General features: G+C 45.9%; 1 protein-coding gene across 2 annotated transcripts in view; it reads right to left on the reverse strand.

Annotated features, from left to right (window-relative positions):
- Nucleotides 1-317: 317 nt before the first annotated feature.
- Nucleotides 318-20,508, reverse strand: part of DNAH2 (dynein axonemal heavy chain 2) — a 100,078-nt gene continuing 79,887 nt past the window's right edge. Inside the window, exons 66-88 of one of the 2 annotated variants that reach the window (XM_019745158.3) lie at nucleotides 16,236-16,400; nucleotides 15,584-15,709; nucleotides 15,299-15,447; nucleotides 15,159-15,225; nucleotides 14,871-15,021; nucleotides 14,244-14,392; nucleotides 13,935-14,068; nucleotides 13,642-13,786; nucleotides 13,303-13,502; nucleotides 11,694-11,820; nucleotides 10,013-10,199; nucleotides 9,662-9,810; nucleotides 9,329-9,512; nucleotides 8,904-9,094; nucleotides 3,247-3,438; nucleotides 2,891-3,075; nucleotides 2,415-2,643; nucleotides 2,186-2,337; nucleotides 1,955-2,069; nucleotides 1,303-1,479; nucleotides 1,133-1,207; nucleotides 829-979; nucleotides 318-684 (exon numbers count right to left, since the gene is read on the reverse strand). In XM_019745158.3, coding sequence (XP_019600717.2) covers nucleotides 530-684; nucleotides 829-979; nucleotides 1,133-1,207; nucleotides 1,303-1,479; nucleotides 1,955-2,069; nucleotides 2,186-2,337; nucleotides 2,415-2,643; nucleotides 2,891-3,075; nucleotides 3,247-3,438; nucleotides 8,904-9,094; nucleotides 9,329-9,512; nucleotides 9,662-9,810; nucleotides 10,013-10,199; nucleotides 11,694-11,820; nucleotides 13,303-13,502; nucleotides 13,642-13,786; nucleotides 13,935-14,068; nucleotides 14,244-14,392; nucleotides 14,871-15,021; nucleotides 15,159-15,225; nucleotides 15,299-15,447; nucleotides 15,584-15,709; nucleotides 16,236-16,400 — 3,555 coding nt within the window. In that variant the 3' untranslated portion in view covers nucleotides 318-529. Of the gene's footprint in view, nucleotides 685-828; nucleotides 980-1,132; nucleotides 1,208-1,302; nucleotides 1,480-1,954; nucleotides 2,070-2,185; nucleotides 2,338-2,414; nucleotides 2,644-2,890; nucleotides 3,076-3,246; nucleotides 3,439-8,903; nucleotides 9,095-9,328; nucleotides 9,513-9,661; nucleotides 9,811-10,012; nucleotides 10,200-11,693; nucleotides 11,821-13,302; nucleotides 13,503-13,641; nucleotides 13,787-13,934; nucleotides 14,069-14,243; nucleotides 14,393-14,870; nucleotides 15,022-15,158; nucleotides 15,226-15,298; nucleotides 15,448-15,583; nucleotides 15,710-16,235; nucleotides 16,401-20,508 lie in introns of those variants that run through there. The other variant, XR_012492034.2, reaches the window with a different exon arrangement.

A 20,508-nucleotide genomic window follows, 5' to 3' on the forward strand; every position in this document is an offset into this window, starting at 1 on the left:
AATGCCGGTTGCAGAGTTCCGGGTGCAACGTACTGGGTCTAGCCCGAATCCCTATCTGTCAAACTCTTACTCCATTTGGATCACGCGCCTTTCCAAGGTAGGCCCCGCCCCCATTCTAGTCCAGCACCAATTTAGCCACACCCTCTTTAGGCCCCACACCCTGCCCTTTCGTTCGAGGCCACGCCTCTACCTCAAGGCCTCCCACTTCCCTTGCTCTTTTCCCCATCCAGTAGCCTCTCACTGCAGTTCTCATCCTTTGTAAGGCTTGCGCTTCCTCTCTCCCCAAACCCTCACCATCCCATTGAGAGACATAGGGCTTGTGGTCTCGGGTGTTTTACTGCACTGAGCTCCAATGTAATCCTTCCACCTTTACAGCTAGCACGCTAGGTATCTCCAGGGTCTCATTGCACAACAAATTCAACCAAGGTCAAGGCCTGAGTGAGGTCCAGCCTCGGTGTGAGGTGCATTGTCAGCTTTGGCTCCTAGAGTCCCCGACCCTCTCTCAAGCCAGGAAGAAGAGGCGGCCTTCTCAGTTGTCCAGGCTCATGAGTAGAGCGGTGCCCCTCTTGATCCAGTGATCAGATGTCATGGTCCCACACCGGAGGTCGATGCCAATAACAAAGGAGACTCTGTCTGAGCTGCCTGCCCGGTTGGGATAGTAATAGCAGGGACAGGAGTACATGCCTGAGGGAAGGGAGAAGGAGGAGTCAGGCCCCTGGAGCCTCTGGGAGAACAGGGCAGCAGCAGGTATGGGGGAGGAATGAAGCAGAAGATGGGTTAGGAGCCAAACTAGGGATGGGGCAGGCAGGTCTGAGGGAGTTGTCTCACCCTTGGCGCTCTTCTTTCGGCTCTCTGTAGGCCGAAAGTGAATGGTGGGCATGAGGCAGACAAGCTGCATGGGTTCTGCCTCCACCAAGCAGGAGTTCTTCTGATCCCAGCCAGCACCTTCCAGGTACAGGCCTCGAACCCAGACACCATCCTGGAGAGACATGGGGGCAGATTGGGGAGAAGTCTAGACCTTGGTTGCCAGTACCCCTGACCTGCCATCTCTCTTCTCCCTTCTCAACCAATTGTTTCCCACCTTTGCACCCAGCACCCTCCTCCACCACACCCAAGCACATCTGGCTCCCACCTTGGGTGGATACACTAGGTTGCTGTCATCCACAGTGGAAACGATAAACTCCCAAGAGAGGCTGTCCACTGAAATCTGGGGATTGAAGGTGAGAATACGGGAGGACCTCCAAAGAGGAGAATAAAGACGTCCCCAGCATCCAATCCCCATCACATTTTTCACATGCTTACATTGTTTTGGCGAGCTGAAGACTGCAGTACAGCAGTGAGGAAGCCAGTGGGAAAGGTGAAGCCAGACAGCCAGAAGATCACAGGAGGCCGAGCACGGCTAGCCCACAGCTCAAACTGCTCCACACGCATGGCCAAGTCCCGGGTCCATGCAGCCAATGGCTTTTGTGAGGGATATGCCTGGAGAAGGAGGCAGTGTGTATTCATTCATTTATTCATGCATTCAAGTCCTTATTTATTGAGCACTTGGAGCAGATATGAGAAGAATATGTGGTGTCAGCCCCTGCTCCCCAACTTCAGTTGGGCGAAGCACTCCAAAAGCCAACTCCCAGGAAACAAGCATAAAATGACAGCTATTTATTAAGTATAGCAACAGTAATAGCAACCAGTTACCATTAATGAAGCACCTACTAAGTGTTATGCACAATACTGGGAATCCTTGAAACATCCTTGGAGAGGTTAGTAACTTGCCCTAAATAAGCTTCTAAGTTAATAACTTGTGCAAAGTCAATCAGTTTTCAACCTTGAACTTGTCTGGCTCCAAAGCCCAGGCTTACTGAATTTTGCTATATGCCTACCTAGAATAAGGAGATTGGGGGCACAGGGTAAGAGGGAGCTCATTGTTGGAGTAGGATCAACAGTGGTATAATCTTGCCTTTCCCCAGAGTGGAGGGACATGGGCATCAAAGATGCAATTGAAAATCTCTTCCAGGCTTGTAGACATGACGATGAGGCCCTGGATGCCTTTTTCCAGGTCTGTTAGTGAGAACCTGAGCAGGATAGGGTGGAGGGTTAGAGATGGTATGGAAGAGCCATCCTAGGCAGAGGGCGAAGGCCTTTCCTCTTGCCCCCTCCCAACATACCACAGAGCCCCTCTCCGTCTTACAGAATGGTCTCCATAAGCTTGTTGTATCTCTGGATCTCCTGCAGAAGGACCACATTGAGGGGGGAGGGGTCCAGAGCCAGCAGTTTTTGGGTCCCCTCATAGTCGATCATTTCAGGGATCTTCTGTTTCACATCACTGGCCAACTCGAGGACCTGATGAGGCAGGAGCTCTGAGTACAGCCCTCTCTTCCTAATGGCTTTCTCTCCCCCAGGTGTCTGTCTCTTCTTACCTTCTCTTCTCGGCTCTGGCCTCCAGCCCTGGTGGGTGTAATCTGGGGTTGCAGGGAAAGCAGAGTCTCAAAGAGAGTTCGTGCCTCAGTGATCTGGGAGGCCACATCCGCATTGGGGTGTTGGCCAAAGGCCTCAGGGGGATCCATGCCAGGCAACATGCTGATGTATTCCTTGTAAGAGGCCAGGCTCCCATCTTTGGGGATGAAGTAAGTCTCCAATACTGACAACCTGGGGAGCCAGAGCATAATTATCTCCACATTGTGGGGACTCTGGAGCTTCAAATACCAGGCCAAGACTCTAGTCTCTATGTATGTCCCATTTGTCCAACACTCCGCTCTTGCTCCGCCTCCCAACCCCACACATTCTGCCTTCTCCCAATCTCATATTCTTTCCTCAAACACTTCCCCTACCCCCTATCCTGCCACCTGGTTTCTTTGTGTCCTCTGGCCCCTGTTGAGTGCCACCTCCCCCTCACCGGTAAAAGGGGGTTGATAGAGACTGGTCACAGAAATAGTCATTGATGTAGGTGGTGAGCAGACGCCGGTCCCAGTCATCTGTGACATGCCCACCGTAATTGACACCAGCAATAAGGTACTTGAGCGCATCCCAGGGTGTCTCCTCATACTCATCCAGATAGAGGCTCAGCAAGTTCTCTGACACCTGTGAATAGTCCCAGCACACGCCCCCAGCCCCACACACAGTTATGGCAGAAACTCTTCCAATTAGACTTTAACACAGGCTTTCTGTCTGTGGGTATTCCCACAGGGGAGCCATGGGGCAGTAATTATAAGGAGAGAGGGCCGGGATAAGGGACCCCTGGTTAGCACAAACCTCAAAGTCGGAGTCATTGAAGCCATAGACAATGTTCCAGCCAAGCTGCAGGAACTTTTTGCGTTCAAGTAACACAGAGTGGAAGAAGCAGAGTGCAAACAGCAGCTTCTTATACTTGGCTGGTTTGGAGCAGCGAGAAAACTGTGGTTCCATCATCAGTTGGTAAAGACGTGTCATGTTGGCCTTTAGGCCCTGAGGACAATAAAGTATAGAGGATAGAAAACTTGAATCTTGCTCAGCCCTGCCACTAGCACCACCATGTAGAGTTGTGGAGGTTGCTTACTGCACTAGGGCACTGGCTGAAGGGATGAGTGGAGGCTGGAATTTAGCCCTTGGCCAGCATACCAAGATGTGCAGTCATTCACAAGGCTGAGTGCCTTTCTCTAATTCACACACAGGCACTGTGTGGGCTAGTGGCAGTCCTACCTTCTTGTCCCACCTTTTGATCCTCTCAGCCACAATGTTCTCAATGATGGGTAGGCCAACTCAATTTGGGAATACCAAAAAATAGGAACAAAGATATACTTGCAACTATGAATGAACAAAAATGTCCACTATTATTTGCAAATGTTCAGTGTAGATTAAAAGGGCCATAGGATATCATCCAGGAGGAATATTCTGTGTGATTGGATTTATCAGGCTTCATGAGCAAGCTGAGATTTGAACTAAGTTGTACAAATGGGAAGGATATGACAGGCTGAGAGGAGTGCCTCGGTTTCTAGGAGATGGAAAGAACAGAAGGAATAACAGCACAAAGGGGACAATAAGTGAGATGAATCTGACTAAAGTGAAGTGCCAGTGTTCAGGTGGGGTCAGAAGGGCCATTAACAAATGGAGGTGCAGGAAGAACGACAGTTTGAGCCATTTGGACTTGATTCACCAGGCCACTGTCTGTCTTGAGTAGGACAGTGATATGTTGAAACAATGTTTTAAGAAGACTCATCTATGATGGACACAATGGAATAGTGAGAAAACTAAAGAAAGAATATTGGATAGAGCAGTAACAAAAATTATGATTTTTAAAAATGCCATTTATAATATCAAAATACATAAAGTAGGAATAAATCCAATAAAATATACAAAGCTTTATAGAGAAAATTGCAAAATTTTATTAAAATAAAGAATAAATGAAGAGACAGAGCTATCCTCATGGATAAGGAGGCTCAATACCCTAAAGATGTCGATTTCCTCCATATTGATCAATAGGATTTTTTTGGTGTAACTTGACAAGCTAATTTCAAGAAGAATAAGGTAAGGAGACATGCCTTACCTTATCAAGAATGATTATAGGGCTATATGGTAATTAAGACAGTGTATAGTGATCCCAATATAAACAACTTGATCAACGAACAGAATAAAGGGCTCAGAAATATATATATGGAAACATGATTTAGAGCTGAGCAGGCATTGCAGATCACAAGGTTAATTGTGGGCTATTCAATAACGGTACTGGGAGAATTGGTTGTGGAAAAACATTAGACCTCTACTTCATTCCACACTAACAAAAATCAATGTGAAGTCACTAAAAACCTATATGTGAAAGTCAAATTAAAAAATTGTTTTGAAGACAAGTATAAGAGAGTGTCTTACAAACTTGGAGTAAGCAAAGATTTCTTGAACGAGTCATAGGAAGACAAATCATAAAAAAGAAGCTAGCTAAATTCAACCTCATAAAAATTAAGAATTTCTATTCATTGAAAAATAACAAAGAAAAAAGACAACCCACAAAACACATAACTGACAAAGGATTAGAATCTGGAATATCAGAACTACGCAGCATGAAGAACAGCATGAATGAATGTCAAGTACATAATATTGAATGAAAAAAAGCAAGTTGCAGAAGAATGTATACAGCATGGTTCCATTAACCACACAATCTTTTGTGTTAAAATTGTAAAGAAGGGGGTGGCCGGTTGGCTCAGTTGGTTAGAGCGTGAGCTCTTAACAACAAGGTTGCCGGTTCAATCCCCACATGGGCCACTGTGAGCTGCACCCTCCACAACTAGATTGAAACAAGTACTTGACTTGGAGCTGATGGGTCCTGAAAAAACACACTTAAATGAATAAAAGAGTTTTTTTTAATTGTAAAGAAAAGAAAGTGACAAACACAACATTCAGAATAATGGCTTCAATAAAGCCATTCAAGTGGCTTCTTCTGAATGGGGAGTGAAGGCAATGAAATTGGGGAGAAGTGCATCAAGACTTCAAAGAAAACGGTATTCTTCTTTCTTATACAATATGATGGGCATACAGGTATTTATTGAATCTCAATCCTTTATATTATCTTCACTATTTTATAAATATTATTTTGTATCTAAATATTTAATTTTAAAAAAATTAAATATATATGTGTATATATATATACATATATACATATATATATATATATATATATATATACATATACATATATTTATTTTTTTTAAAGGATAAGCAGGCAGTGATCAGCCTTGAAGAATATACTCCAGGACTATACCCCAAAGTGGCAACTGGGGGCTGTGATTATGGGGACTTTCTTACTTGAAGTTAAACTGAGATGAACCACTGCCCCCTTGATTACTTGGGCTTACTTTGTATATCCTGATGCAAAACTGGCTTCTTTCACAGGACAACAAAATGGCCATACTTGATCTAGAAAGGATCCTGTGCTGGGGGTGGGAGGGGATTTATAAAGGACATGATTGGGTCATTTAACAAAATTGGAATATGTAATAGATTTGGATTAAAATATTGTATCAATTTACTGAAGTTGGTAACTGTGCTGCAGTTATATAAGAAAATATCCCTCTTGTTAGGGTTGAACCATTTACATTGAAATACACTGAAGTATTTAGTGGTAAAGGACCATGATATATGCATCTTGCCCTCAGATGGTTCAGAAAAGGTGTGTGTGTCAAGAGAGAAAGAGAAACAGAGAGAAATCAAATGGTATAGCAAGTGGGGCAACGTTAACAAGAGACAAATCTGGGTAACATACTTGTGGGTGTTCTTACAACTTTTCTATTAAATTTAGAATGATTTCCAATAAAATATTTTAAAATATTGGCCTCTTTGTTAGCTTCCAAAAGAAGTCCACTTGTACCAAGTAAACCCTGAATGTTTTACTTCTACTGAAGGTATGGCGATCGCATGGAGGTTCTGCCTTTCACAGGAAGTACTCCTGGGCAAAGCCAGGACGGACCCTCTACTCTTAGGACTGCCCCATTGCAGAGCCATCTTCTCTGGTTCCTCTCTCCTTCCTCCTAGGGCTTCCTCAGATTCATCATTTCCTCCCACTTCATTATGCAGACCTAAATAGCACCCACCTCCGCACTTACACGCCTCTACCCATCACAGGGTGCTCAGCCTAGCTACCAAGGCACACACCTCTCTTAGAAGGCAAAAAAATAAAACCAGAAAATAGAAAATATTCTGTTACATTCGGGACACATTTCTGGACTGTTCAAGATTTTTTAATGGGGGCACAGAATACTTTTGTTGGCAGAAAAGAATAAAGGTAAATAGAAGTCAACTTTAAGCATGTTTTTAAAGAAATTAGTGGCTTCATTAACAAAAATAAGATGAGGAGATAATCTATGGTGGAGAAACTGACGATTTGTTTTGAGAGTACGGGATTTACAGTGCTGGTGTGCCAAGAAGAAATGTTTTATAACCAGATGGAATTCAGACCTGGAACTGAGTTTGATACTGGAGCCAGAGATGGGGATTGGAGTTGAAATCAGGAAAAGGACAATTTCTCTGTCAAGTTGTGAAAGGAGAAAATGTAGAATAAGAAAAGTTGGAGGCCAAGGACTACGTCTTGAGATATGACCACAGACAGGAGGAGAAAAACACAGAAATAATAAATGATATGCAAGAGACAGGGAAAACCAGGGAAAGGGACAGTCAGCTGTGTCAACTACCCAAAACGGTCAAGAAGGGTTTAGAACGATGAAAGACACCCGTGCGTGGGTGCATTCAAACAGTACTTATTTATTGAGAATCTACTATATACAGGTCCCTGTGCTACTCGTAGGATGAGCAAACTGTTGAAAGAAAAAAAAACACCACATGTCCTCTGCCCTCGTGGAGCTTACCGTCCAGAGAAGACAGGTATTAATGAGAACCACACGAATATATGTAAAATTGCTGCAGCGGTAAGGACCAGAGGACTGGTAAATGTTTCATGAGTGTGTGCCACTGGGATTTTGACCTAGACATGGAGGTTAGAGGCTTCCTGAGACTAGAAGGAGCAAAGGAGCGGTGAAGAGAAAAGAAGGGAGAGCAGCATGCACAAAAGCCTTGGCACAAGAAAATACAGGGTCTACTGAGGGAGGAGAACAAAACTATTTAAAAATTAATGGTGTAGGGCAGGCCCGGTGGCTCAGGCAGTTAGAGCTCCGTGCTTCTAACTCCAAAGGCTGCCGGTTCGATTTCCACATGGGCCAGTGGGCTCTCAACCACAAGGTTGCTGGTTCAACTCCTCGAGTCCCGCAAGGGATGGTGGGCAGCGCCCCTTGCAACTAACATTGAACACGGCACCTTGAGCTGAGCTGCCGCTGAGCTCCCGGATGGCTCATTTGGTTGGAGTGCGTCCTCTCAACCACAAGATTGCCGGTTCAACTCCCGCAAGGGATGGTGGGCTGCGCCCCCTGCAACTAGAAAATGGCAACTGGACCTGGAGCTGAGCTGTGCCCTCCACAACTAAGACTGAAAGGACAACTTGAAGCTGAACGGCACCCTCCACAACTAAGATTGAAAGAACTACTTGACTTGGGGAAAAAAAATTAATGGTGTAGGTAGAGCAAAGAAAGTAAAGGGGAGGATAGCTATGGATAAAGCTGGGGAGGGATACACAGGCAGTGTTAATACGGGTTTTGATCTTGACTAAACGCAATGAAAAGCTACTAAAATAGTTTAAGCAGGGGGTAAGTGGGTGGGATGTAGCAACATGATCAGATTTTTTTTTAATAAAGAAAGACGAAATGCTGTGATTTGAGACAACACAGATGAATCTTGAGAGTACTACATGCTAAGTGAAATAAGTCAGACGGTAAAGGACATGAACTGTGCTTTCACTCATATATGGAATGCAAAACAAAAACAAACAAATGAACAAACAAAAAAACAAACATAGATACAGACAACATGATCACATTTTTAACAGATCAGTATGATTGCATTCAATGGTGACCTTGTAATACGGAGATAAAAATTTCAATGCGAGTTAGAGGGAAGAAAGAAGAAAAGGGCTGGGAGTCCAGCAAGTGTGACATTAGGGAAAGAATGTAAAGACATGTTGGGAGGCTGGAAGGTTCTGTGGAGTAGTTATTTACTCTTCAGTGCCTCAGTTTCCTATATATTAAATGGGTTAATAGTACTTACCTAATGGTGTGTGTATGTGTGTGTGTGTGTGTGTGTGTGTGTGTGTGTTAAATGAATTAATAAATGTAAACAACTTAGAACAATGCCTGGAACATAACACTGAGGAAATGTTAGCTATTACTATTATATTCTAAGAGTTTGGCACAAAAAGCAGAGAAACAAGGTGAAATTGTTTAGAGACAATAGAATTGAACAAGCCTGCTGCTGTTAAGGTTAAGCCCTCTCTGATGCTAGCAGGAGGAAAGGCTGACCAGATGGCACGGTTGATGTTGGCTATCTACAGTCTCCCATACCTTTGGTGGTTCTGTGGTCATCTTGATGCTTGCCTGCAAGATTGAGATTGGGAAGTTGGGGTGGGGGCTAGAGCTGAGCCAGAGGCGGAAGGAAGGGTGAGGATCCTCCACTTGCAGCTGCTCCACCAGTTTGTCCAGATTAGGCATCCAAGATAGTGACAGGTGGCAGTTAGCCAGAAACACCCAATGTCCTGCAAGGAGATGCTGGATTCAGTGGTACCCATTCCCTAAGCCCCCTCTGTCTCCACACTTTCCATCTGATTATGTGTGTGTGAGGAGGGAGGAGTCCAAATGCTCAGGTCTGCCTCTCCTGGGCCTTCTGGAGAAGTGGGAGCTGCAGTTACGGTAGTGTGTTTGAAGCTGGAGGTTCTGGGGAGTAGGACCAGGGCCAAAGATGGGGATAAAAGAACAGGGATGACACTGACCCTGAATCACGCCCTCTCGGAGGAGCCGAGCAGCAATGGGGGCCTGGCCTTGGCCCAGGGACAGGGCGTGGAAACGCTGGGCCATGCCTGTGTGCTCTGCCAGCTGGAGCAGGGCATTGGTGGGGTCCACACCAGGGGACAGGATGAATACCAGTGGAGTTCGTGGTGTTGAATCCTCTATCACCTGCCAGAAGCACAGGGGAAGGCCTCAGGCAGAAGGCCACGTAACAGTGGGAGAAAGAGATTGAGGAAATGCATATGGTAGCTTGGAATGAGGAGAGGGAAGCAGGAAGGACCCAGGGGTCGTGTGAGCAAAGAAACCAAGCCACTGACCAACTTCATGTTTAGTACAGGTGGCTCAGTGAAGCGGGAGCCAAGGTTGGAGATGATGAAAGAAGTAACACAGAAAGCCACGCGGTCCTGCCGTAGGGAGCGAACAATCAGCATCCGTTGCATCTCATTGCAGGCATTCTCCCATTCACCTGGGGATGAGATGAGTAGTTGCAGGGAAAGTCTGGGAGAGCAGGGAATATAAACAAAGGGACACCTGCAGGGAAGGCTCTGCTAGGAGGCAGGTGCACTGAGGGGAACTTGGAAGGGGGGTGAAAAATAAAAGGAAGGGCAAGCACACTGGCTACATGGAGAGAAGGAGAAAGGCTGGAGAGGGAGGAGAGGCCTGGGCACCTGGCAGCATAGCCTTTTCCGGGGTGGCATTGGTATACCACAGGTGCCAGTCACGAGGGTACTGTTCAAAGGAGTTCATGAGTCCGTGGAAGTTGGTCAGTTTGTCTAACTCTGTGATGTTATCCCAGTAGGCATCTGCGAGCCAACCAGTACATGGGTTATCCATTTGGCCCTCCCGATCCAGGACCTGGGGGGAAGGAGAAAAGGGCCTGATCCAGAACACTTCCAAAGAAGAGTTCCCTTTTTTGTTTTAAACATGGGAAATCCAAGATGAGTCTTGCATGAAACAGAATGAAAAAGTGAATACAGGAATCTGAGATGGATTCGAATCCACTTTTATTGGGGAAATAAATGTGGGGGTCTAAGTCTCTGTGCTGATACCACAGTTCAAATTTAGGAAGCTGGCGCCCTCTGGTGGTTGTCTGGTAGTAATGTTTCTTACCCTAATAATATCAATTGGCGGCCTCACCCTTCAAAGAAGCGCAAACTATTTAATAGTTCATTCACTTACTTACTCTCTTTAACAAATATTTATTGTTCACAAACTATCAATTGTTTTAAGCACTTGGGATACATCATTAAACAAAAAAGACAAATATCTTTGCCCTCAAGGAGCTTATTTTCCAATATGGGAGGGCAGATAATGAACCAAAACATAACAAACAAGTAAATTATCTAGTATGTTAAAGATGGCAGTGCCATGGGGAAGTAGATTAAGTTGAGGAGGATATGGAAGGTTGAAAGTGCTGGGGGTAGTTTGAAGTATTAAATAAGGAAGTCAACGAGGTATCAGTGACGTGAGATTTGAATCAAGTCTTCGAGTCGGTGAGAGAGAGGCCAAATGACAGCTGGGGGAATAGTTTTCCGGCAGAAGGAACAGCCAGTGCAAAGGCCCTATGGTGGGACATGCCTGCTAGAGCCAGGAGGCCTGTGCAGCTGGAGTGGATGGAGTGAGGAGCTGGGCGGTGGCAGGTGACATCAGAGAATCCATCTTAAAAGAATCTCTCTTGTCCCTGTGTTGACAAATCAGGGCTGGGGAAGCATTGGGAGGCTATTGCTAAAATCCAGATGAGAGGTGAAGTGAAGGTGTCAAAAGGAGTGAAACTGCTATTCAAGAGGGTGGGAGAATTACTGGCCCAGGGAAATGTGGTATTGTTGTCTGGCAGTTTCAAGGGCCCACTGAGGTTCATGATGGTGGGTTTAAAGTGAGTCCAGTGAGTGTGGATGTGTTTTTCTCCAGTCATGTTCAGCTACATGGGCCACATAGAACAGGAGAGCTGAATCTAACCAGAGTGGTAGTTTTGCCAAGCAGATGCAACGTGGGTGAGGGAGAAGAGGGAAGGAGCTGAAGTGCTTGCAAGTGAGATAGTATCATGGTGACTATGGAATTCAGGCTGGGGAAGAAGTGGCTTGAGAAGCAGTGCAAGAGTGGCAAGATCATGCCAACCAGTAGGTCATAGGTAACAGGGGCCCCAAAGCCCTGTGTATAATGTGAGCAAAGGGGACATGGCAAGTCATCTCCACAGGCCCAGGAAGCTCACCATACACTTGCTCCTGGAAATTCTCAGCTCACTCGATGGACCCTTGGGCCTTACCCTCTGGGTATGGAGTCCTCTTCATACTCACCCCCATCCCCAACCTTGACCACCCCACACGCGGATGTGTCCTCTGCTCGACTCACCACACCCCCACGTAGAAAGAAGTTGTACTCATCCATGTTGAGCTTGCCAGAGGTCTCCAGGATTTTGGCACACATCTGAAAACTGAACAGTAGCTTGTGGCGCTCAAAAAGGGTGCGGCAGGTGTACCTGGGAGAAGGGGACAGGGAGGGTGGTGGAGGCAGGACACTCAACATGAATGCTTACTGAGCAAAGATCACACAATCAGAGTCCTGCACAGAAGAAGGACCGTCATCAGCATCTAATCCAAACCTCCTGTAAACAGACAAACACTCAAGGACCTAGGGAGAACATGTGATTTTCTCAGAGTCCACTGCTAAAAATCAGTCATTCATTTCCATTAAAAAACACCCAACATTGATTGGACCCCCTACTATGTGCCAGGCACTCTGCCAAGTCCTGAAAACACAAAGATGAATAAGCCAGAGTCTCTGTCCTAAAGGAAGTCAGGTGGTGTGGGAAGGACGGACGAGAGAGGCCCCTGATTATGCTCCAGTGTGATGAGTCCTGTACAGGGTGGCAGCACTGGGCAGGGGCGCCCACCCTGCCTGGTGGACACCGGGGAAGTTCCTGAGAGGAGTTGCCCCAAGGTGCAGCAGAGTTATCAAGTGGTATAGAAGCGGAAGAGAAGGGAGGACTCCAGGGAGAGCTCAGAGCAGAAGCAAAAGCAGGAGTCAGAGGGTGGGGGGAAGCAAGCATGGAGGAGAGGAAGCAGGCATGGAGGGCAGGCAGCGATGCCTGGGCATCCAGTGTACGGTGGGGAAAGGTGAGGCAAGAAGAGGCCAGGTCCCAGAGGCCCTGTGGGCCTCCCGAAGAGTTTAAGCCAGGAACAGCATGGTCAAACTTGTGTATTTCAAAGACTCACACTGGCAGCTGCAGGAGGACAGATTGGAGAGGGACAAAGAGGCAGGATGACCTATTAGGAGATGGTTGTGCAATTCAAAAAGAAAGATCATGAAAGCCTGAACTAAAGTGCAGTCGTAGCAGTGGGGATAACAAGGAGGGAACGGTTTGCAGAAAGGTTTATGAGTAAAACCTGGTGACTAATCTGAGCAGCAGGGAGAGGGAAGAGTCAAGAACTTCCCCTCTCTGGCTTGGGTGACTGGGAAGTGGATGTTGGTGCCATTCATGGGTGAGGGTGGATAATGAGTTCGACCTGAAACAAGCTAACCTTGAGGGGTCTGTGGAATGCCCAGGTAGAGAAGTCAAGTACCTTGCTACTCAGAGCTGTGAGCCACAGACCGGAAATGGCAGCATCACCTCGGGAACGTTTCAGTCACGCAGACCCTCCAGTCCCACCCCCAACCTATTGACTCCGAATCTGTATTTAACGATTCCCTGTGCTTTATAGGCACGTGACCATTTGAGAAACGCTGGTGTAGTAGACAGTTATATATACAAGTCCGATGTTCAAAAACTGGGAGCAGTCAGCCCACAGGTGATAGTTAGACCATGATAATGGATGAGCTACCCAAGGAAGGTGTATGGGGAGGAAAGCAGGGGACCCCAGATGAGGCATGGGAAAGCACTAAGGCTGAAGTAGCAAGAAGGGTCGGCATTAGAGCCTGCCACGTGGCCTCCTGCCTAGGGCACAAGGGAGGAACCTCAGACCTGTAGACAGCGTAGGTGTGATATTCATTCAGGTAGTCAATGCGGTCCTCCAGCTTGTTGCTACGATGGCTCTTGTCAATGCTGAGGATAAAGAGGCTGATGTAGGCATCCAAAGAGAATTGGTACATGGGGTCGATGCGGCCCATATCATTGAGCACGAAGAACAGGATCGATGCCCGCTGCGCACACGGGCGGTAAGCCTGCAGAGGGGGCAGTCAGGGCCACAGAGGGGCACGGTAAGGGGCAGGGGCTCAGGGAGGAAAGGGGCTTTAAGACAGCACAATTGGAGTCGGATCTTGATGGCTGGCGGGTGCCAGGCTGGAGGGCCCAGGAGCTCACCTCTCTCGCCAAGTCAATGTTGATCTCTGTGGTTTCACTGATCTCCAGCTGCTCAGTCACCTCAGTGGCGGTAATCTTGGAGGTCTGAAGGGCGTTCACCAGCTGCAGGTCATCTAGCAGGGAGCCTGTGGCTTCGTTCAGCAGCCTGAAGGGAAGCCAAGAAGCACATGGATGGAGGGGTTAGGAGCACTGGGCTGGGCGGGGCAGGGACTCCATCAGCCCCCTGGGGTGCTAATTGTGTCTGCTACTAGACCAGTGGGAGGGTGGGACAGAGACGGTAGTCTCACTCTCACCGCAGGATCTCATCCTCCAGCTCCTGGAGCTTCCTCTTGCCGGCAGCAATATTGATGACTAGTGAATCCTTCTGCTCCTCCAGCTCAGGCCGCTCCTTCCGGACTACAATGCCCAGCAGTTGGGCCTCCAGGCCCTGGAAGCACCAGGACTCATGGTGAAAGTCTCATTCCAGTGACCGTCACCCTTTTCAGCCTTTTACACCTCCCGAGCCCATGATCCTCAGCTCCCCAGCACAATCGCAGCCTTTTTCTCGATCCTGCCGAACTCTACAGCACCCTAGTTCAGTCTAGGCAACAGCCCCCACCCACCTGTTCTTTGACTGCAAAGTTGACAATGGTGGTCTTGGCTGAGGTCTCAGGGCTGTAGTGGGGGTTGGAGAGCTTGGTGGTGATGTAGAAACGGAAATTGGTATTGTATTCCACCTCCTTATCTCCAATGCGCATCAGCAGCCGACCACCTGTACACACAGGAGGATCAAGGGCAAGGACCCCATGTGACCAGGTTCCCCAACCGCATCCAGTGGCAGTGACTCAGACTGTGCTAACAGCCCCAGCCCAGGGCTGTCTGAATAGAAGGGCAGGTACCGTGTTTCCCCAAAAATAAGACCTAGCCGGCCCATCAGCTTTAATGCGTCTTTTGGAGCAAACATTAATATAAGACCCAGTCTTATTTTACTATAAGACCAGGTATAATATAATATAATATAATATAATATAATATAATATAATATAATATAATATAATATAATATAATACAATACAATACCGGGTCTTATATTAATTTTTGCTCCAAAAGATGCATTAGAGCTGATGGTCTGGCTAGGTCTTATTTTCGGGGAAACACGATAACTAGAGCACACAGCGCAAGAGCCAGCCCTTTCCTCCCCAGTGTCCTACATGTCTGGTTCCAACCCCACAATAAGCCTGGACCCTGACCAATTCGAGACACAGATTTGTTGAGCACAGGGTTGAGTGTGGGGTCCAGATATTCCTGCACGTTCTGGAGCAGCACTGGGTATCCAAACTGGATGGCCTTTTCCAGGATTCGAAGGTAATCCCTCATCTGCAGATCAATAATCTGGAGGCCCTAGAGAGCAAAGAAAAAAGATGGAAGAAATACTGAGGGATTCCAAGGAAAAAATGGCCCCAGAATAGGACCTCAGGAAGAGACAGGCTTGGGGAGAGATTCCAAGGGGACATAGCCAGCCCCCCTCAGCCTTATACCTGGTTTCCTTCCATGTTCTTGATCCACTTCAGGGCCTGTGCCTGAGGATCAATCATTAGTGCCCACCTGAAGGAGGAAGTGTCCGTCAAAACACAGGTTCTGCCCTTACTCCTCCTCATGCTCCCAGCAGCATCCTTACCTGTTGCCACGGGTGACAATGATGCCATTCTCAGTAGAGAAGGCATCTGAGGGCAACCCTTGGATGTTCCAGTCCCGCACTTTGGTAGGATTGGACAGGAAGTTATCGACGGTGAAGCGAGGTGAGCAAGGAACCTGAAGCTCCCAAATCTGGGTACGGAAGAGTCCTACATTTCAGGATGGAAATCTGAGCCCAGCACCTCCTGCCCTTTCCCAGTAACTCTTATTACTCCCAAAGGCCCTGATCTCAGAGCCCAAGATCTCACTCATCATGCCTGAGCCTCACCTTCCTGATCCAGATCTGGTTGACAATCTCATCCCGATAGTTGGTCAGGAAGGGTCCCATGTAGGACAGGAAGGCAGCTGCTAGGAGACAGTCGCCCACCAGGAACCCCAGGTCCTCCTCCAGGCCCTGGAGGACAGTAGAGGAGGCATAAGCCTGCCTGGGCCCCCAGCACTGGGAAACACATGGAATGCTTTGAAGGCTGGACGCTATCTAGATCAAAGAGTTTCTTTTCCTCTCCTAAATCTTTGTGCCCTGAGAACTCTAACCTGGTTCTAATTACTTTTGAGTTCCCATCTTGGACAGCAATTCTATTTACATTCTGGTGATAAGGCCTCAGCTTTTGATGAAGCCGGGAGCTCACGGAAGGTAAAGACAAGATGCCTCGTGACTGTTTCTATCCAGTCGGTGTGCTATTTAAGGGTCCTCATGCTTTCTAACACGGAAGCAGATCCCTAATGGTACAAAAATCTTTCCTTCCACTCTTCTCACCAAAGTGAGGAAGGGGAGGGGGGAAACTCCCATCCCCCATTCTTAGATGTCCCTACACCCAGGTATCCCCATTTCCCAACTGTTCCTCAACCTAAAGGGCATGGAAGCTCTTGGAACTGGTGGGCAGAGAAGAAGGAGAACCAGGTGGTACAACTTATCTCACCTTTACTGTCTCCTCCCATCGGGCCTTCTCACCAGCCAAGCCTGACACCAACATCCCAGCTCGCTCCAGCTTCAGCTCCATTTCCTCAGACTTCTTGCGAAGCTCCTCCTTCTGTGCCAGCTTCTCATCATACTGTTTCTTCAGCATCTCCAGTTTCTCAGCCACCTGGGAGGGATCAGAGCACAGGGCTTGAGGCCAGATTGTTCTGGGTCCAAATAACCAATCTGCTATTTTGTGGCTGTATGACCTTGAGTAAATTGATCTCTTTGAGCCTCAGTTTCCTCATGTGCAAAATAAGAATGATAACACCTACCTTATAGGGTGTTGTAAGGAGAAAACAAGACAAAATATGTGTGATAAAATGAATTTTCTTTCTTTTCTCTCCTTGAGCCTGGAAACTACTTAGTAATGAAACTCAAGGCTGGGTGGGAGACAACCTCTTGTAGCACAGTAAACCACACAAGATATGTTGGCAAGAGAGGATCAGAAAGCACAAACATGACTGCCACTCCACGCCACAGGTCATACCTAAGGTGGGACTTTGAGAGAAGAAAAAGCTAGAAACGAACCCAGAAACTGCTGGACAGAGGAAGAGGGAATCCATTCAAGGAAAAGGTCCTGGTCCAAGGTCCCACATCAGAGATGGAAACCTGGGAAGACCTTTACCTACTAGAGAAGCCTCCCTCAATTCATTGCCAACCTGTGGGCTCTGTGGAGGTTGGAATATATCACTCAAATCTGAAGTAGAAAACTGATTGCGCCTCTTCCAGCGCCCCATATGTGTGCCTGACTGGTGAACAATAATTGTGTCTGGGTACACACTGTTCCCTGTCCTTTTCATGATGAGGTATATGAGGTTAGAGTTACACTAAGTGCCTGGTACATAATATGCACATCATAAACGTTAATTCCCTATCCTGTTGCCATCCCCACTGGGAGAGGCAGCCTGCAAAAGTACAGAGTGTTCAGATCCTTGCCCTACTTTGCTGAGTGCGCTTCATCTGGTTATTGAAGGATAAATGTGGATTGTAGCACAATACCTAGCACAGAGTAAGCAAGCAGTACCTGGGCCCAACCACTGAGGCTGACTTCTAAGATGGTACAGATAACTCTCCAAGAAATAGTCTTTAAAGCAAGTGGGGGTTCAAAATGTCATCTCCGAGTTACAGGACAGCTTATAGGTCAAGCTGTGGTAGTAATCAGTTAGAAGGTATTAACATCTAAAGAAAGACTGTGTCACTCAGAAGGGGCCACCCAGAGAAAACTCTGGCTAGGGGAAAGGGGCACCCTGGCACCCACACACCTGGGTTGGGTTTAACTTCGATGGAGGCCATGTATCTTTGCCGCATGACACCTGTCATCAGGTTCATGTGACCTCCTTCCTGCACTGAGTGCTAATCATCAGCGACACTAATTACAATCTGGCTTCCCACAGAGCTTAGCCTGTGGGGAGGCAGCCGGCCATTTGATGGTTCTGTATTTCCTTATTTATCTTGCCAGTGGTGTTGTCTCCCCTGTTTTTATTTTTTATACAAGAAATACTCGTGTATGCACAGGGTTAAAACCCTAAGTAATATAATAAAAGGCGTTCTCAATGAAAAGCAACAGTCCTCCAGCCCACCCGTTCCACTTCCAGTCCCATTCTTCAGTAGCAAATTATTCTTTAACTATTCTTATTTCTTCTGGTAGTTAACTCCTTATCTCTGATAGTATGCTTATGCCACTATTTTTCATATATATTAAACTTTCACAGTTTTTGAATTGTTGCAGTTTTAATCTTTTTAATTAAAAATGATTATGAAAAATTAAAAACCTAGGAAAAAGAATAATATAATAAACACCAATATACCCATCACATAGATTTAACAGATGTTGACATTTTGCTGTATTTATTTCATCTACTCGGTTTTTTGCCAAAGTATCTTAAATCACAAACTCATGAAATTCCAGGCCTAAATACTTCATAATGCAGCTCTCTAAAAAAAAAAAAAAATCATAATCATAACACCATTACCACGCCTAACATTTTTGTCTTTTTCAAAAAAAATTTGTCGTTTTTTGAAAAGTGAATCAACATTCATAAGGAACAAAAACGTACCGTGAAGGATCTGTTTTTCTCCCACTCCTGACCCAGTCCCCAGCCCCAAGCCCCTGCCTGAGAGGGAACCACTATCAACAGTTTCTTGTGTAGCTTTCTAGACAGAGTTCATACACAGAGTCCATTAATTATAAAGAAAATAGAAGCACCACTGAATCCTTCCACCTAGACTAGTGCTCAGCACTTAATAAATATTTCTTGAGTGGATGAATTTTTTCATAAAGATAAATGGTAACATACAACAACACTGTTCTCTACTATTTTTTGCTTGTCTCCAAATCGGTTCTTGTTGAGCTACCTCATTCTTTTCAAAAGCTGCAAAATAATCTTGTGTATGATTGGACCATTTGTACATAACCAGTCTCCTACTGGTAGACATTTGTGTCTTTCCAACATTTTCTATTATTGATGCTGTAATGAATGTCCTTGTAGGGGCATAAGCACATCTTGATGCTAGTTTTTTATTTTAATTTTGTTTACTTTGTGAATAAGCACCTTAAAAATTCAAAAGGCACAAGGTCATAAGAAGTCTTCCTCCCAACTGTGCTCCATCCACCCAGCTCCCTTCTGAAGGTAGCCAATGTGACCTGTTTCTTGAATATCTTTCCAGAGACATTCTCTACATACCGTGTTTCCCCAAAAATAAGACCTAACTGGAAAATAAGCCCTAGCATGATTTTTCAGGATGACATTCCCCTAAACATAAGCCCTAATGCGTTTTTTGGAGCAAAAATTAATATAAGACCCGGTCTTATTTTCGGGGAAACATGGTAGACAGGTGTATTCTATGCTGCTGTTTCCTGGTTTATGAATTTCAGATTATTTCTACTGATTTTATGCTATGATAAATGAAGACTTAATCCCCATACCTCCACACCACCACCCCTTTCTCTCTACTGCCAATAGTTTTAGTTCTTCTAGGTACACTTATAACTTTAACATATTGAACCCTCGCTTTATAATATCTACTACAAAAGCATTGAGCCTGATCTTTCCTTCACCTCCCACACCTGCATCCACCTCCCAACATTTTTAGCTGTGCTTTTATTTTTACACTGTCAAGGTTGATATCTTCCCCACTCAGAAGCCAATCAGTCTTCTGTGCTTTGTCTTTAGGTTGATTATAAAGGTCGAATGCCATAAAGAGCATCAATGTTGTTACGATCTGGGCTGGTGCCCAGTGTGAACAGGGCAGCTGGCTGAGCTGCTTGTGGCTGAGGCACATTTCTGTTACACAGAAAAATGATTATGTGTTTTCTCTTTCAGAAATTCTTACTGGTTGGATTGTCTCTTTTATATCTCTTACGTTTTCTGGTCTTGCTTTGTTTTTGTATTATATTCCTTGACTTTATCCACCCACTCTTCTATTGAATGTTATACTTTGGTCATTTTTAAATTTGCCAGAATTCTTTCTTTTTCTGTTTGAACTTTTTCTCTTACCATCCTAGTTTTGTTTTGTGAATGTCATTTCTTCCTTAATCACTCGCTTATGATACCAATTTTTGGATTAGGTTTGCTTTTCAAGTTCTTCATTGTAGTCTGAATTCTCTCTCGGTTCAGTTTTTCTTCTGGGGTCGTGTTTTGTTATAATTTTTTATCTTGGTCATTCCTTTGCATGTTGGAAGACTTCTTCCACGCCTTTACTCACCCCTTCTCTGGGGGAGGTGCGTGTCTGATCTGATTGGTGAAACTGGAAAGATTAAACTAGGAATGCTCAACAGAGCTCATGCCTTTTCCTTTTAGGGGTGAATACAAGTTCCACTCTGCCTGCCCCAGCAACACCCAAAACTGGGTAAGTCTGTTTGAATAAGGGGTCACTACTAATAGAGCCACTCACCCACAGATATCAGCCACATCCTCCAACTTTGTCTTTAAAGGTGATACTTTGGCCTTTTGTTTTCTTAATTGTTTAGAACCCAGGGATAGGACAAGGCTTCTAGTTCTTGTATCCCCTCAAGAGTATATTTGCAGACCAGAAAACCCATTAAGAAGCTTTGGGTGGGGCTTGTGGTTTCCTGGGCATACTGTGGGGTGCGGACAGGTGTTTTTACTTAGGTGATTTGTAGAGGCTCATGTTAGGCCTGGTGGGTTTTTATACTTGTGTGATTGACTTTTAATTGCTGTCACCTGGGTGAAAGTCTTTAAGCTGACCCCTGCATTATTTTGACCTTGGCA

The sequence above is a fragment of the Rhinolophus sinicus genome, chromosome 12 (genome assembly GCF_057876585.1).
Source record: "Rhinolophus sinicus isolate RSI-liver-muscle chromosome 12, RSI-T2T, whole genome shotgun sequence".
In the NCBI taxonomy this organism is placed as follows: Eukaryota; Metazoa; Chordata; class Mammalia; order Chiroptera; family Rhinolophidae; genus Rhinolophus; species Rhinolophus sinicus.